General features: G+C 52.8%; 1 protein-coding gene across 1 annotated transcript in view; it reads left to right on the forward strand.

Annotated features, from left to right (window-relative positions):
* Positions 1-18,301, forward strand: part of LOC139229037 (disintegrin and metalloproteinase domain-containing protein 10) — a 224,241-nt gene that overhangs the window by 202,901 nt on the left and 3,039 nt on the right. The window contains exons 12-14 of the mRNA XM_070860697.1: positions 445-628; positions 12,213-12,312; positions 13,743-13,960. Coding sequence (XP_070716798.1) covers positions 445-628; positions 12,213-12,312; positions 13,743-13,960 — 502 coding nt within the window. The remainder of the gene's footprint in view (positions 1-444; positions 629-12,212; positions 12,313-13,742; positions 13,961-18,301) is intronic.

An 18,301-nucleotide genomic window follows, 5' to 3' on the forward strand; every position in this document is an offset into this window, starting at 1 on the left:
GCAGCACTCCTTCAGTACTGCCCCTCCAACAGTGCGGCGCTCCTTCAGTACTGCCCCTCCGACAGTGCAGCACTCCCTCAGTACTGCCCCTCCGACAGTGCAGCACTCCCTCAGTACTGCCCCTCCGACAGTGCAGCACTCCCTCAGTACTGCCCCTCCGACAGTGTAGCACTCCCTCAGTACTGCCCCTCTGACAGTGTAGCGCTCCCTCAGTACTGCTCCTCCAACAGTGCAGTGCTCCCTCAGTACTGCTCCTCTAACAGTGCGGCACTCCCTCAGTACTGCACTGGAGTGCCAGGCTGACACTCACTGTGTCGGCTGAAAGATTTCAGTAACCAGAACCTTGAATAGCTGTAGTGTGACCAACGTGTATGATGATCACTGACTGGGAGTGAGTGTAGCGATCCCACTGAATGGTGTGTTTTGGTCTTGCTATTTTCTCAGTCCGACTCAGGGTCAGTGCTGCAGCCCCCGCTGTGTGACCCTCCCTCGCCATCAGCAGTGTAGGAAGGAGACCGAGTGTGCCCTTGAGAGTCATTGTGACGGAGTGACCACTACCTGCCCTGACTCTGCTCCCAAAGCAAACTACAGCCTCTGTAACCAGGGAACGCGCCTGTGTTTGGATGGGGTAAGTCCTATATCGATTCCCTCTCAGCGGGGTATGCTGATGCACCGTAAGCATCTATCACAGGCTCTGGGTCTGTGTTACTCACAACTCCCATTCCTCCCTCACCCAGCTTGCACACATGCAAATTAAGATGAATAAAGGGAAGATTTTCTCTGATGATTACTTACGCACTCCTATAGAATATAACAGCACACAAGACAGCTGTTCGGCCCATCATGCCTGTGCCGGTTCTTTGAAGGAGCGATCCCATCAATCCCACAGCCCCGCTCTTTCCCCATAACCTGCCAAATTTGTCGGATTCATGTATTTCATCCAATTCCTGTTTGAAAGTCACTATTGAATCTGCTCCCACCGCCCTTTCCGGCAGTGCGTTCCCGATCACAGCAACTCGCTGTGTCAACACATTCCCCTCCTCTCCCACCTGGGATTTTTGCCAATTACCTTAAATCTGTGTCTTCCAGTTACCGACCCTCCTGCCGCTGGAAACCATTTCTCCCGGTTTACTCGATCGAAACCCCTCATAATTTTAAACACCTCTAGTAAATCTCCTCTTAACCTTCTCTGCTCTAAGGAGAGCAATCCCAGCTTCCCCAGTCTATCCATCCCCTTCCCCTCCCTTTCCCTCTCTCTCAATGTTGCAGATGTTAACTAACTTCTGTACAGTTTGTATGACGATTTGGCTTTACGCCTCAGACTGCCTTTGGAACGATGCGAGATCTATAAGCGGAGTTGCACATGCTCATGTTGATGAGTTTGTGCGAAGGTTTCGGCGAGCGGGTAAATGGTCATCGCTGCTGGCACCATGACAACCTTCCCCGGAGCCACAGCCCGGGCGATGAAGTACCGATGGGTTTCTGGCATGGTGCTACTGATGTCTGTCGACTTTCTCCCTCAGGTAGCCGTTGTGGTTCTTCCTGGTCAGGTAGCTTGACAGGGAAGGTGCAGAGAGATGTTTCCCCTCAAGGGGGAATCTAAAACCAGGGGGCATAGTTTCAGAATAAGGCGCCGCCCATTTAAAATGGAGATGAGTTGGAATTTCTCCTCTGAGGGTTGTAAATCTATGGAATTCTCTGCCCCAGAGAGCTGTGGAGGCTGGGTCATTGAATATATTTAAGGTGGAGCTAGACAGATTTTTGAGCGATAAGGGAGTCAAAGGTTATGGGGAGCGGGCGGGGAAGTGGAGCTGAATCCATGATCAGATCAGCCATGATCTTATTGAATGGCAGAGCAGGCTCGAGAGGCCGAATGGCCAACTCCTGCTCCTATTCCTTATGTTCTTAGGGTCCTTCTCTTGCTCCGCTGTGTGTAGATCATTGGTGAGCTGCTCCTTCATCCCTCTGTCAGTGGCACCGTGTGGCACACCCTCACTATCAGGCTGCTCGAGTCTAGGAAGGTGTAATTAAAGGCCTGACAAGGGTAAGGTCCTTGTCCTTCCATATCTCATTGATGGTGAACGGCCAGTGCACAACTGGCATCAGCCATGGTCACTATATCTCACTCATTGTTCATCAGCCATGGTCACATTATCTCACTCATAGTTCCCAGCCATGGTCACTATATCTCACTCATTGTTCATCAGCCATGGTCACAATATCTCATTCATAGTTCCCAGCCATGGTCACTATATCTCACTCATTGTTCCCAGCCATGGTCACAATATCTCATTCATAGTTCCCAGCCCTGGTCACAATATCTCATTCATAGTTCATCAGCCCTGGTCACAATATCTCATTCATAGTTCATCAGCCCTGGTCACAATATCTCATTCATAGTTCCCAGCCCTGGTCACAATATCTCATTCATAGTTCCCAGCCATGGTCACTATATCTCATTCATAGTTCCCAGCCCTGGTCACATTATCTCATTCATAGTTCATCAGCCCTGGTCACAATATCTCATTCATAGTTCATCAGCCCTGGTCACAATATCTCATTCATAGTTCCCAGCCCTGGTCACAATATCTCATTCATAGTTCCCAGCCCTGGTCACAATATCTCACTCATAGTTCATCAGCCCTGGTCACAATATCTCATTCATAGTTCATCAGCCCTGGTCACAATATCTCATTCATAGTTCATCAGCCCTGGTCACAATATCTCATTCATAGTTCCCAGCCCTGGTCACAATATCTCATTCATAGTTCCCAGCCCTGGTCACAATATCTCACTCATAGTTCATCAGCCCTGGTCACAATATCTCATTCATAGTTCCCAGCCCTGGTCACAATATCTCATTCATAGTTCCCAGCCCTGGTCACAATATCTCATTCATAGTTCCCAGCCCTGGTCACAATATCTCATTCATAGTTCCCAGCCATGGTCACTATATCTCACTCATTGTTCATCAGCCCTGGTCACAATATCTCATTCATAGTTCCCAGCCCTGGTCACAATATCTCATTCATAGTTCCCAGCCCTGGTCACATTATCTCACTCATAGTTCCCAGCCCTGGTCACAATATCTCATTCATAGTTCCCAGCCCTGGTCACATTATCTCACTCATAGTTCCCAGCCCTGGTCACAATATCTCATTCATAGTTCCCAGCCCTGGTCACAATATCTCATTCATAGTTCCCAGCCCTGGTCACAATATCTCATTCATAGTTCCCAGCCCTGGTCACAATATCTCACTCATAGTTCATCAGCCATGGTCACTATATCTCACTCATAGTTCATCAGCCATGGTCACTATATCTCACTCATTGTTCATCAGCCATGGTCACTATATCTCACTCATTGTTCATCAGCCATGGTCACATTATCTCACTCATAGTTCCCAGCCCTGGTCACATTATCTCACTCATAGTTCCCAGCCCTGGTCACAATATCTCATTCATAGTTCCCAGCCATGGTCACTATTGTGTTCCTAACACAGATGAGACTGCACACAGGGTGGTTAAAGTAACACTGACCTCAGTCTTTAATAAGACACTCCAGAGTGAGGAACAGGCCTTAGGGGCCGGCTTATATACAGTGCTCCCAAGGGATGCTGGGATCCCTTGGGACTTCAGGGGATGAGCTCCCTGGTGGCAGAACATGGGAGTGCATGCTTTACAGATACACAACATCACTCCCCCCCAAAGTCAAAGTGAAAACTATTTACAAGGTGAGGCGGTCGGGAGCCTTTCTTTACCTGGTGGACCGCCTCGGTACAAATGTCTGTTCTGGTGTGTTGGTTGTGCCCTCGCCGGGCTGGCGTGTTGTTGATCCTGCAGGGCTGCTGGGTGAGCCTGGCCTTGCTGGGCTGTTGGGCATGATGGGTTTGATTTCCTGGTCTGGCGTGGTGTCGTTGATCCTTTGGGTGTGTGTTGTGGGCTCGAAAAAGGCGGTATCTGCTGTGGGTTGTTCAGGGCAGTCTGTGAACCGCAGCCTCGTTTGGTCCAGGTGCTTTCTGCAAATTTGTCCATTGTCTAGTTTGACTACAAACACCCTATTCCCGTCTTTAGCTATCACCGTGCCCGCGATCCACTTGGGACCATGACCATAGTTTAGCACATACACAGGGTCATTCTGATCAATTTCCCATGACACAGTGGTGCGACATTTTGTGGCTGCCGCCTGCTCTCTACCTGATCATGCAGGTTGGGGTGAACCAGCGAGAGTCTGGTTTTAAGTGTCCTTTTCATGAGTAGCTCAGCTGGGGGCATCCCTGTGAGCGAGTGGGGTCTCGTGCGGTAGTTGAGCAGTACTCGGGACAGGCGGGTTTGGAGTGAGCCTTCTGTGACAAGTTTAAGGCTCTGTTTCATTGTTTGTACTGCCCGCTCTGCCTGCCCATTGGAGGCTGGTTTAAACGGGGCCGAGATGTCATGTTTGATCCCATTGCGGGTCATGAATTCTTTAAATTCGGCACTGGTGAAACATGGCCCTTTGTCACTGACCAGTATGTCAGGCAGGCCGTGGGTGGCAAACATGGCCCTCAGGCTTTCAATGGTGGCGGTGGCGGTGCTTCCCGACATTATTTCACATTCAATCCATTTTGAAAAAGCATCCACCACCACCAGGAACATTCTACTGAGAAACGGGCCCACATAGTCGACATGGATCCTCGACCATGGTCTGGAGGGCCAGGACCACAAACTTAGTGGTGCCTCTCTGGGCGCGTTGCTCAACTGAGCACCTATGCTGCATTGCCGTACACAGGACTCGAAGTCAGAGTCGATACCGGGCCACCACACATGGGATCTGGCTATCGCTTTCATCATTACTATACCTGGATGTGTGCTGTGGAGATCCGAGATGAACGTCTCCCTGCCCTTTTTTGGTAGCACTACGCGGTTACCCCACAACAGGCAGTCCTTTCGCCGCTGGAACAGCTTGATTGGCTCTTGTATTTCAACGGGGATGCTGGCCCAGCTCCCATGCAGTACACAGTTTTTTTACTAGGGACAGCAGAGGATCTTGGCTCGTCCAAGTCCTAATCTGGCGGGCCGTGACAAGCGATTTATCATTTTCAAATGCTTCCATGACCATCAACAAGTCTGCGGGCTGCGCCACCATCAATAAGTTTGCATGCTGCACCATTTCCACCCCCGTGATGGGCAATGGTAGTCGACTGAGAGCATCCGCACAGTTCTCGGTGCCTGGCCTGTAGCGGATGGTATAGTTATACGCTGATAGCGCGAGTACCCACCTTTGTATGCCTAATGGCTGAGGCATTAGTTTTTATCCCTTTGTTTTCAGCGAACAGGGATGTGAGGGGCTTGTGATCGGTTTCCAGCTCAAATATGAGGCCAAACAGGTACTGATGCATTTTCTTTACCCCGAACACACACGCTAATGCCTCTTTCTCAATCATGCTGTAGGCCCTCTCGGCCTTAGACAAGCTCCTGGAAGCATAGGCGACAGGTTGCAACTTCCCCGTAACATTAGCTTGTTGTAATACACACCCGACTCCGTACGACGACGCGTCACATGCTAGCACAAGTCTTTTACACGGGTTATACAATACAAGCAGCTTGTTGGAGCATAAAATGTTTCTGGCTTTCTCAAACGGAATTACTTGTTTTTTTCCCCCATACCCAGTTCTCACCTTTGCGCAATAACACATGTAGGGGCTCTAAGAGGGTGCTTAGCCCCGGTAGGAAGTCACCAAAATAGTTGAGGAGTCCCAGGAACGACCGCAGCTCCATGACGTTCTGTGGCCTGGGCGCGTTCCTGATAGCCTCTGTCTTGGCGTCTGTGGGCCAAATGCCGTCCACCGCGATCTTCCTCCCCAAAAACTCCACTTCTGTTGCCATGAAGACGCATTCCGACCTCTTCAGCCGCAGCCCGACGCGATCCAGTCGCTGGTGGACCTCCTCCAGGCTTTGTAGGTTCCCGGCGGTGTCCCGACCCGTGACCAATATGTCGTCCTGAAAAACCACCGTGCGTGTTACCGACTTGAATAGGCTTTCCATGGTTCTCTGGAAGATCGCTGCAGCCGACCGAATTCCAAACGGGCATCTGTTGTAGATGAACAGTCCCTTGTGCGTGTTGATGCAGGTGAGGCCCTTCGAAGACTCCTCCAGCTCCTGCGTCATGTAGGCCGAAGTCAGGTCGAGCTTGGTGATCGTCTTGCCTCCTGCCAGCGTCGCAAATAGGTCGTCTGCCTTAGGTAGCGGGTATTGGTCCTGTAGCGAGAAAGGATTAATAGTTACTTTATAATCGCCGCAAATCCTGACCGTGCCATCACTTTTGAGTATTGGAACAATCGGGCTGGCCCACTTGCTGAATTCCACTGGGAGATGATGCTCTCACATTGCAGCCTGTCCAGCTCGATTTCCACTCTCTCCCTCATCATGTGGGGTACCGCTCGCGCCTTGTGGTGAATGGGTCGTGCCTCTGGGACCTTTGTCCCGGAAAAGTTTCCAATGCCTGGCTCAAAAAGGGAAGGAAATTTGTTAAGAACCTGGTAACATGAGGCCTCATCGACATGTGATAGTGCTCGGATGTCATCCCAGTTCCAGCGGATTTTGCCCAGCCAGCTTCTTCCAAGCAGTGTGGGGCCATCGCCCGGGACAATCCAGAGTGGCAGTTCGTGCACCGTGCCCTCGTAGGTGACCTTGACCATGGCGCTGCCCAGGACAGTGATAAGCTCTTTGGTGTACATTCTCGGTTTCGTGTGGATGGGGCTCAAGGCGAGTCTGAATGCCTTATTGCACCACAGTCTCTCAAACATCTTTTTACTCATGATGGATTGGCTTGCGCCAGTGTCTAGTTCCATGGCTACGGGTAAGCCATTCAATTTTATGTTTAGCATTACAGGTGGACATTTCGTCAAAAATGTGTGCACCCCATGTACTTCAGCATCTGCCTCCTCTCTCTGAGGCTCAAAATTGCTTTGATCCACCATGGACCGATCTTCCTCTGCCACGTGGTGGTTAGCTGGTTTTGCAGAACTTGCAGCTCGTTTGCAAGCTCATTGGAGGTGCCCCATTGTTCCACAGCTCTTGCAAACATACCCTTTGAAGCAGAATGAATAGGCTGAATGGAAGCCTCCACAACGCCAACAAGGTGTGAATTGCCTTCCACCCAATCCTTTGTTGGGGACTCTGAGACATCTGGGTCACCTGAGGCCTGCTGACAGTTGCAGACTCGTGAGTTCTGCCCTGTACATTTCTGCTCGCAAACACAGTTCTAGTAATTTATGAACAGTGCTAGCACTTGTGTGCTGAGAGATTTGTTTGGTGTTATCACTGGTGGACATAAACACCTGTGCTATCGCAATGGCGTTACTGAGGGTCGGTGTCTCTACAGTCAAAAGTTTTCGTAGAATGGTCTCGTGGCCAATGCCCAGTACAAAAAAGTCTCTGAGCATTTGCTCCAGGTAGCCATCAAACTCACATTGTCCTGCAAGTCGCCTTAGCTCGGCGACGTAGCTCGCCACTTCCTGACCTTCAGATCGCTGGCACGTGTAGAACCGATACCTCGCCATCAGCACGCTCTCCCTCAGGTTAAGATGCTCCCGAACCAGTGTACACAGCTCCTCATATGATTTATCTGTGGGTTTCACCAGAGCCAGATGATTCTTCATGAGGCTGTAGGTCGGTGCCCCGCAGACCGTGAGGAGGACCGCTCTCCTTTTTGCAGCACTTCCTTCTCCGTTGGCTACAAAGTACTGGTCTAGCTATTCGACATAGGCCTCCCAGTCTTCACCCTCCGAGAACTTCTCCAGGATGCCCACAGTTTGCTGCATCTTTGCGATGGATTCGTATACTCATCGCCAGTTATTGTGTTCCTAACACAGATGAGGCTGCACACAGGGAGGTTCAAGTAACAGTGACCTCAGTCTTTAATAAGACACTCCAGAGGGAAGGACAGGCCTTAGGGGCCGGCTTATATACAGTGCTCCCAAGGGATGCTGGGATCCCTTGGGACTTCAGGGGATGCACTCCCTGGTGGCGGAACATGGGAATGCATGCTTTACAGATACACAACAGTCGCAATATCTCACTCATAGTTCCCAGCCCTGGTCGCTATATCACACAAATAGTTCCCAGCCCTGGTCACAATATCTCAGATAGTTCCCAGCCATCAATCATTAAGCGAATAATTTTGGATGACCACTATATCAAAATGAGAGAGGGGTGAAGAGCAGCTGGTCTGTTGAGCCTGTCCAGTATTGTCCTGGTGCAGATGGGCATCAGGGCCCCCAACTCACCCACCAGCGCCCACCCACACCGTGTCCCAGGAGAGGCCGGAGACCAGTGCAGGATGCGAGGTCCCAGAGGGAGCTATAAACCAATCGCTCTCAGAAAGTGAGCGCACCATGAAGCAGGCAGGCTGGTCGAGGCCTGGCTACCACTGGTCATTGAAGTGCTGCTCTGTGCCAAAGGTGCTAAGCTGTTGTATGTCCCGATGGCCAAAGAGTACCGGCCTCACGCACTGCTCCCTCATGGGGCCTGCTCGCTCCCCGGGGTGTGGAGATTGTGGAAGTTAGCAGGGAAGGCTATTGAAGCAGAGGGGATAAATGGGTGGAAGGGATAGTCGAACACATTGCTGGAGAGGAGAGACTGAGGGAAAGGGTAGAATTCTCACTCGGAGCGAAGACGTGAGGTGAGGTACAACAGGGCGCCGGAGCCGGAGCCGGAGGTGGAGGTGGTTAATTTTGCTGAGTCCCCACTTGCTTTGTCCAGCGTGCAAACCAGTGGCTGACCTTTTATAGCATGCATTGAGTCAACAGGAAATCTTATTTAAATGGGGCGAGGAGCTCGGTACTAATGATTGTAACAGGACCTTGTGGTGCACATTTCCCACCTATAAATAGGGCCTGAAAGGTCAGAAACTCAACTCGCTCACTAATATCCTCCAGTGAAGGGAACATGCCACCACTGCCTGGTCTGGCCTACACGTGACTCCAATCCCAGCCCAGGTTGACCCGGAGAACCCCCTGACCTGGTCCAGCCATTGTAAATAATGGCGGCAGAGTTCAATAGTAAGAAGAAAATCAGACTGACCTATCAGCAGCAACATTCGGGCGTTCTCTGTAACGTCCTCCTCACAAACACCTGTAAGACTGTCCCATCGATTCGTCAAGCAACAACCGGATAGACTCGTACACTGAGAGCTACGCCCTTCATCACTGTCCGCTCAACCGGTCAGCCTGCTGGCGATGGAAGAATGCTGGGCCATGAGGTTACAGGTGGCTGCTGATGGCCCACGGCGCCTCACGATGCCCAGTTGTGAGCTGCTGGAGCTGACCTTAGTATGTCCCACTGGGTACGGTGGTTAACCCACACTACACTATATGGGATGTCCTCACTTTGTCTTCGCTCGGATGTTTCTGTGGTCACACGTCCCAGTTCTATTGACGACAGACATATCTGCGACAGGCAGCTGGAGGAAGAGCACAAGAAGGTCACTCCCTCATGTTAGTTACCTCACAACAAGAACAACCACAATTTGCATTAATGTAGCGCCTTTAATGTAGTAAAATAGCCCAATGCCCTTCACAGGGGCGATTATCAAACTAAATTTGGCACCAAGCAGCATAAGGAGACATTAGGGCATGTCACCAAAAGCTTGGTCAAAGAGGTTTTAAGGAGCAGCTTAAAGGAGGAAAGAGAGGTAGAGAGGGAGTTCCAGAGCTTGGGGCCTAGGCAGCTGATGGCACGGCCACCGATGGTTAAGCGTTTAAATTAGGGATGTGCAAGAGGCCAGTATAAGAACATAAGAACATAAGAATTAGGAACATAAGAATTAGGAACAGGAGTAGGCCCTCTAACCCCTCGAGCCTGCTCCGCCATTCAATAAGATCATGGCTGATCTGGCCGTGGACTCAGCTCCACTTACCCGCCCGCTCCCCGTAACCCTTAATTCCCTTATTGGAGGAGCGCAGAGTTTTCGGAAGATTGTAGGGCTGTAGAGGTTACAGGGATAGGGAGGGGTGAGGCCCTGGAGGGATTTGAAAACAAGGATGAGAATTTTGAAATCGAGGCATTGCTTAACCGGGAGCCAATGTAGGTCAGCGAGCACAGGGGTGATGGGTGAGCGGGACTTGGTGCGAGTTAGGACACGGGCAGCCGAGTTTTGGATGTGCTTAAGTTTATAGAGGGTGGAAGATGTGAGGCCGGCCAGGAGAGCGTTGGAATAATCGAGTCTGAAGGTAACAGAGGCATAGTCTGGCAGTAGTGTCCTTCAAGGCTTGGACAGCTTGGTCATCAATACCCCGCTCACCGATACCCTGCTCACCGATACCCCGCACACCCGTGCCCCGCTCACCGATACCCTGCTCACCCGTGCCCCGCTCATCGATACCCCGCTCACCCGTGCCCCGCTCACCGATACCCCACTCACCGGTACCCCGCTCACCGATACCCCGCTCACCCGTGCCTCGCTCACCCGTGCCCCGCTCACCGGTGCCCCGCTCACCCATACCCCGCTCACCGGTACCCCGCTCACCGATACCCCACTCACCCGTGCCCCGCTCACCGATATCCCGCTCACCCGTGCCCCGCTCACCGATACCCCGCTCACCCGTGCCCCGCTCACCGATACCCCGCTCACCCGTGCCCCGCTCACCGATACCCCGCTCACCGGTACCCCGCTCACCGGTACTCCGCTCACCCGTGCCCCGCTCACCCGTGCCCCGCTCACCCGTGCCCCGCTCACCGATACCCCGCTCACCCGTGCCCCGCTCACCGATACCCCGCTCACCGGTACCCCGCTCACCCATGCCCCGCTCACCCGTGCCCCGCTCACCCGTGCCCCGCTCACCGATACCCCGCTCACCCGTGCCCCGCTCACCGATACCCCGCTCACCCGTGCCCCGCTCACCGATACCCCGCTCACCCGTGCCCCGCTCACCGATACCCCGCTCACCCGTGCCCCGCTCACCGATACCCCGCTCACCCGTGCCCCGCTCACTGATACCCCGCTCACCGGTACCCCGCTCACCGGTACGCCGCTCACCGATACCCCACTCACCCATGCCCCGCTCACCGATACCCCGCTCACCGATACCCCGCTCACCCATGCCCCGCTCACCCATGCCCCACTCACCCATGCCCCGCTCACCCATGCCCCGCTCACCGGTACCCCGCTCACCCGTGCCCCGCTCACCGATACCCCGCTCACCCAAGCCCCGCTCACCGATACCCCGCTCACCGGTACGCCGCTCACCCGTGCCCCGCTCACCCGTGCCCCGCTCACCGATAACCCGCTCACCGGTACCCCGCTCACCCATGCCCCGCTCACCCGTGCCCCGCTCACCGATACCCCGCTCACCCGTGCCCCGCTCACCGATACCCCGCTCACCGGTACCCCGCTCACCCATGCCCCGCTCACCCGTGCCCCGCTCACCGATACCCCGCTCACCCGTGCCCCGCTCACCGATACCCCGCTCACCGGTACCCCGCTCACCGATACCCCGCTCACCGGTACCCCGCTCACCGGTACCCCGCTCACCCATGCCCCACTCACCCGCGCCCCGCTCACCGATACCCCGCTCACCCGTGCCCCGCTCACCCATGCCCCGCTCACCGGTACTCCGCTCACCGGTACACCGCTCACAGGTACCCTGCTCACCGGTACCCCGCTCATCCGTGCCCCGCTCACCCGTGCCCCGCTCACCGATACCCCGCTCACCGGTACCCCGCTCACTGGTACCCCGCTCACCTGTGCTCCGCTCACCCATGCCCCGCTCACCCATGCCCCGCTCACCGCTACCCCGCTCACCGGTACACCGCTCACCGGTACCCCGCTCACTCGTACCCCTCTCACCCGTACCCCGCTCACCGATACCCTGCTCCCCGATAAGCAGCTGAACCTATCCAACTCCAGACTTCATTACAACCTTGATCCAGGCTATTGTCATCATCAGCTTATGGAATGTTTTATCCCTGCAAATCCGTGAATGTTTTCCTACTCCTTTACTATTGAGGTCAAGAAATCAGTGAGACAAACGTTCGAGCAGAACCTGGTGCCTCTGGTATCATCGCTGGTAAACGTGGGGAGAAAAGAGTTAGGAAATATAGGAGTTTGCCAATTGTTGTGATGGTTTTTAATGGTTAAAGCCTTCGATTGTGGGTGTGTAATACTTGGCCAGCAGCGATACATGATACACTGGACTGAGCGTGCATTTAATTCCTTGTCTGTGTTTGTCCAGCAATGCTCGGAGTCGCTCTGTGCACAGTACGGCCTGGAGCAGTGTCGCTGTGTCACTCAGTCCATCGAGGAGGAATGTCTCCTCTACTGCCAGACACCAGGTAGGGAGAGCTCGGCACAAGAGGGGGTGGCGATAGGGGAGGGGGTTGGGGCGGGTGGGGGGGAAGGGGGGAAGGGGGCAGGAGGGAAGGGTGGGGGCGGGAGGAAGGGTGGGGGAGTGGGGGGGGGAGAAGGGGGGGTGGGGCAGGGGGGAGGGAGGAGGAGGGTGGGAAAGGGGGTGGTTTATAGGAGGTAAAAATCTCTGTCCTCACATGGTTGAGGTCAGGCAGGCCTGCTGCCGCTTCAGCCCCATCCCGTCTGATTTTTGCCACAAGTTAAAATCAGGCCTGGAATATAACCAGGTTCTGCATCTGTGGAGTAAGGATAATAGATGGCTGTCTAATATAATCAAATATAGATTAAAGATGATATAAAGTGCATTCCAAAGAGATTCGGCATAATGTGTTTCCTGACCTGTTTACAGAGGAAACACATTTTATTGCGTATGGTGGTGTAATCTGTGGGGAAAACCATTCCACAGTAACATAACCTTTAGAAAATGCGTGTGTGTTTACAGCTAGTTTTGGAAGCCCTGATGAATCATCCTGAGAAAGCATCTGCTTTCCTCGAACCTCCCTGAGTGAGCTGTGCGGACATAGCACCACCTACAACGGTTACATTTAAGATTTGCAGGACAGCCTAACAAAAGTATCAAATTGTAAAATGCGAGGGACTGAGGGGAGATGAACCCTGGGATCCGAGCACAGCGTCGAGCTCCCTCAGAGCTGTCTGACCTGTAATGGAATTGAGTCATGCCATGAATGCTCTAAATCCCAGTGGATGCATTTGATAACCCAAAAGAAACACTGATATCACATCACGGGCAAAGACAAACTAGGAATGCAATTGCTTAAAAAGGGAAGAATGAATTATGAGGAAACATACCTCACAGTCCCAGGAAACACATCGCCCAGTCAACCTTGTGGCTTAGAGTGTGGATCAATGTGATCACTGAGGAACGTGCCTGAAGTTGCTATTACCTCACTGAGACCAGGCTTCTGCTACCGAGCTGGATCACTCAATGTGATGGCTTGATTCGGTGCACAAACTGTGCGTGCCACAAATGCAACTTGTATAAATCTGGACCTCTCCCCCCCTCCCCCCCCCCCCAAAATGCTATGGGTGCTGGAGGACAATTGTTGGGTGAGGGTATCACGGGGGTGGAGCAATGGGCGGAAAATGGAGTGGAGGTGCGGATCAGCCATAGTCTCATTGAAAGCCCCCAGGGGCTGAATGGCCTCCTCCTGTTCCTGTGCAAACCAGTCCCACCCACCCTTTCCTTCAACCACTGTCTGTCCCACCCGTGACCGAGACTGTAATTCCCCTATTGGACTGTTCAGTCACCTGGAACAAGTCTTGCTTGATTCCCAGGGGCTGCCTGTGATGATGATGGCGATGTAACTAAAGCCTTCCTGGGACTGTGTGATTGTAGGAGACCCACAGACATGTGCCAGCTCCGGCTCTGTCTTGCTGCACCAGTATTTCAACAGCACCGTGCTGTCACTGCCGCCCGGCTCACCCTGTGAGAAGAAGCAGGGATACTGCGACAAGTTTAACATGTGCCGCTTGGTCGATGATGACGGGCCCATCGCCAAACTGAAAAATGCCATCTTCGATCCCGAGTTTGAAGGCATATCAGAGTGGATGAAGGTGGGTGTTTTACAGGATTAAATTCAAATGTTCTCAGCTATACTATATCAAACATCTTCTGTCTGCATGTATTTTCAGCTGTTCCCATTGTAAATGACTACCTCTTTATTTATAATTGGAAGTGGCTGTGCAAACTGGTCGTCCTGCAGCGCCACCACTGGTGGAAACGTGTCATTACAGCGTGACACCTTTACATAGCCAATTCCCATTATAAATGTGGATATGGAATGTTACAATGGGGGAAAAAGTGGACACAAAAGATGTGATAAAAATGTGACAACAGAAAGGCAGATTGTGCAGACACACAGTGTGTGTGTAGCTGTAAGATTTTTAATAAGATATAGATTATGATATTTTATATTATTTGTAGTTAAATAACAATTCTTAGGACAATTTGGAAAGTTGAGACATTATAGGGGTGGAAATTCGGCTTGTAACAGCGCCCGTTACCGCCGGCAAGAGCCGGCTAACGAGCAGCTAAGTGCTTACCGTCGGTGCCCACCGTGTTCCTCGGCTCATGCTAAATGTAGTTGGGCATTGGGGGCGGCGGCAAGGTGTACCACTGCATGCTCAGCCACCACCCCATGGGGTGACATCATCCAGCGTGCAGCGCCCCCTTGCCGCAGTCGCTCTGAGATTTGGTGAGTGCGGTGGCCTTACCAGCCGGCGTCCGTACAGCTGGAGAAAGGTGGCGGGACATCGGGGGTCCCGGGACGGGAGAATCCAGGGAGCAAGGTAAGTGCTTATGTTTATTTTATTTGGCATTTAGGTATTACTGTGGTCAATGGGGAAGTGTGGAAATTATCTATTTTTTATTTTTCTTTAACTTGCATGCCGGAAGCCAACCATGGGGAAATTCAGTCGGCCTCCTGAGCTCCGCTGCCACCCGAGGGTGAATGTGCAACACCACTTTTAGCGCTGCTCTCTCATCTTTGGCCGACAAACCTGAATTTTGCGCAGTTTGAGGCGGCACCCGACCGCCCATCGGTAAAATCAGCACTCAGCCGGTGCCACCGCCTCAAACCCAGCGGGACCCAATTTCGACACCATCATTGTTGGAGGATAGGAATTTCTCCACAGTGCAGGCTGGGGAGTAAGGAGACACAAGTCAGATAGTCCAGCAGCAATGGTGGGAGTGTGTAACAACAGCCTGACACGTTCACATGACTCCGATCACTTCCATGGGTGATGGATGAGAAGAAAAGAAAGAAAACACTTGCATTTATATAGCGCCTTTCACGACCACCGGACGTCTCAAAGCACTTTACAGCCAATGAAGTGCTTTTGGAATGTAGCCACTGTTATAATGTGGGAAATGCAGCAGCCGATCTGTGCACAGCAAGCTCCCACAAACAGCAATGGGATAAAGAGCAGATAATCAGTTTTGTTGATCGAGGGATAAATATTAGACAGGACACTGGGTATACCGCCCTGCTCTTCTTCGAAATAGTGCCATGGGATCTTTTACGTCCATTTAAGAGAGCAGACGGGGCCTGGGTTTAACATCTCATGTGAACGACGGCACTTCTGACAGTGCAGCACTCCCTCAGTACTGTCCCTCTGACAGTGCAGTGCTCCTTCAGTACTGCCCTCCGACAGTGCAGCGCTTCCTCAGTACTGCACTGGAGTGTCAGCCTAGATTTTTTGTGCTCAAGTCCCTGGAGTGGGACTTGAACTCACCACCTTCTGACTCAGAGGCGAGGGTGCTACCCACTGAGCCACGGCTGACACAAGGAGCCAGCCAAAGATAAGTCTTCAGTTATCTCTGTGAGCCCCGGAGGAGTAGAACTGTTCTTATACGGTCCACAAGAATAACCTGGGCCGCCGCTGCTCCAGGAATCTCCCCCCCCCTCCCGCTCCCCCCCCCCCCCCCCGGGACCCGCCTCCCCGGGACCCCCCCCCCCCACCCACCGGCCCCCTGGGCCCCTACATCCCCCAGAGACCCTGGATCCCCGCCTCCCCGGGCCCCCGGGACCCCCGCCCCGGGACACCCCGCCTCCCCAGGACCCACCACCACCATCACCTGGGGCCCCCCTCCCCAGGAGCCCCCACCCACCACAACGTACCTTGTTGCTGGCAGCACCGGCCCTATTTCCAGTGGTCAATCTTTGCCCCTGGCCTGACAAATATAAATGTGGCCGGAGTCTCAAACTCACAGGGGTGTCTCTGCCAGCGGAATTGTGCAGCTGATGAGCACGAAGGTCAGACTGTACCCCAGTGTGTGAAATGCCAGGGGGGATCGACTCATTGAGAATTCAATGTTTTCTCAGTTGGATTAAGCAACAACTTGTTAACTTGGTCATAACCAGAGGTAGAAATGAAAGGCAAGGTTAGCGACATTTCTTGACTGTAAAATGTGCGCCCGGCAGTTGCCAGTGTTGTGAGGACCTTGCGGCCCGTTTGCCCGCCTGAATCATTTTTCTGCCAGGCCTTTAATTGGGCGCCCAGTCCTCCTGCCCAAAACTAGCAGCAGGCTGTTTAAGTATGTAACTCGGTGTCCCGCGCCTGATACAGGACTCCAAGTACAACTTTCAAGGTGACGCATAATTGGTTCAAACCATCCTCACTTTCTCCAGGCCTCACCCCAGGTGTTTATCGCGGCCTCACCCAAAAGGTAATTATTTTGGTTCTTCTTAAGATGCTTGTGGGACTAGAGGGATCAGGAATGCACCTCTCGCCCCACAAAGGTCCTCCGGCCCGCTGTTGCCCTTGCACTCTCACCCCAATAGGTCTATCCCTCCGACTGACTGCACTTTGTGGAATATTGTGGAATAGCTGATGAGTCTCTCTGCCATTGGGAACCGGCGGCTGTAGCAGCGTGCCCGATTGCCGCCCAGGGCTGGGCGCCGAAATGGCAACGAGGCCCGAACTCGGCAAACAGTTTGAGCCTCCGACCTGCAGCAGGAGCCGTGGGCATATCACCAATACCCCATGGTCACTCGGTGTCCAGATCACCGATACCCCATGTCCACTCGGTGTCCAGATCACCGATACCCCATGTCCACTCGGTGTCCAGATCACCGATACCCCATGTCCACTCGGTGTCCAGATCACCAATACCCCATGTCCACTTGGTGTCCAGATCACCGATACCCCATGTCCACTCGGTGTCCAGATCACCGATACCCCATGTCCACTCGGTGTCCAGATCACCGATACCCCATGTCCACTCGGTGTCCAGATCACCGATACCCCATGTCCACTCGGTGTCCAGATCACCGATACCCCATGTCCACTCGGTGTCCAGATCACCGATACCCCATGTCCACTCGGTGTCCAGATCACCGATACCCCATGTCCACTCGGTGTCCAGATCACCGATACCCCATGTCCACTTGGTGTCCAGATCACCGATACCCCATGTCCACTCGGTGTCCAGATCACCGATACCCCATGTCCACTCGGTGTCCAGATCACCGATACCCCATGTCCACTCGGTGTCCAGATCACCGATACCCCATGCCCATTCGATGTCCAGATCATCGATACCCCAGCCCGAGAAGGCATGGGGTATGACACCTTCCGGCATGGGTTGGTCAGCATCTTGGGCCAAGGCTCCAGAGAATGGCTGGGGTGACTTCACAATGGAATAGGGGGCAAAGTTCACCAAAGCACAAGACTAATTAATTGGTAACGCACCTTCCAAAAATACATTTAAAATACCACAGCACAGCCTCCTTTTGGTAAAGCACCATCTCTGGTAAAATACTAATTATTTGAGGCTCCATCATGAATAAAGAATTAACCCAACGGAAAAAACCCATTGATTTGTTGGTGTGTACTGGAGCGAGCACGTATTACTGGACATTGAGACCCATGGAACTTTGCAGTGCACGAGGAGGCCATTTGGCCCATTTTGCCAGATCTTTGCTGCAGCAATCCAGAACTAATCCTATCGTCTCACCCTCCCCCCAAGTCTTTTATCTTCCACTGCTTCAAACATTTATCCCATTATTTCTTAAAAGATGGAAAAGGTCTGTGTCTCAGGCACTCTCTGTGGTAAAACATTCCCGATCCAACAACCTTCTGTATAAAGACTTTTCTCCCACCCTCTCCCCTCACTCTCTGTGACCATTTTAAATTGATCACCCCTTTGTCTGACTCCCCAACCACTTCACCCTATTAAAACCCTTCATACTTTAGAGCTTCTCTGCTCCAGTGCGAGCAGACCCACTATCTCAAGTCTCTCCTCATAACTGTGTCTCTCCCATCCCTGGCACCATCCTGTGTATCTACACTGTGCGTCCATGACATTCTATAATAAGGCGCCCAAATTACACACTGTCCTCAAACTGTGACCTAACCGAGTGTTGTATAAGTTTATCACGTGCTTCCTGCCCC

This window comes from Pristiophorus japonicus, chromosome 18 (genome assembly GCF_044704955.1).
Source record: "Pristiophorus japonicus isolate sPriJap1 chromosome 18, sPriJap1.hap1, whole genome shotgun sequence".
In the NCBI taxonomy this organism is placed as follows: Eukaryota; Metazoa; Chordata; class Chondrichthyes; family Pristiophoridae; genus Pristiophorus; species Pristiophorus japonicus.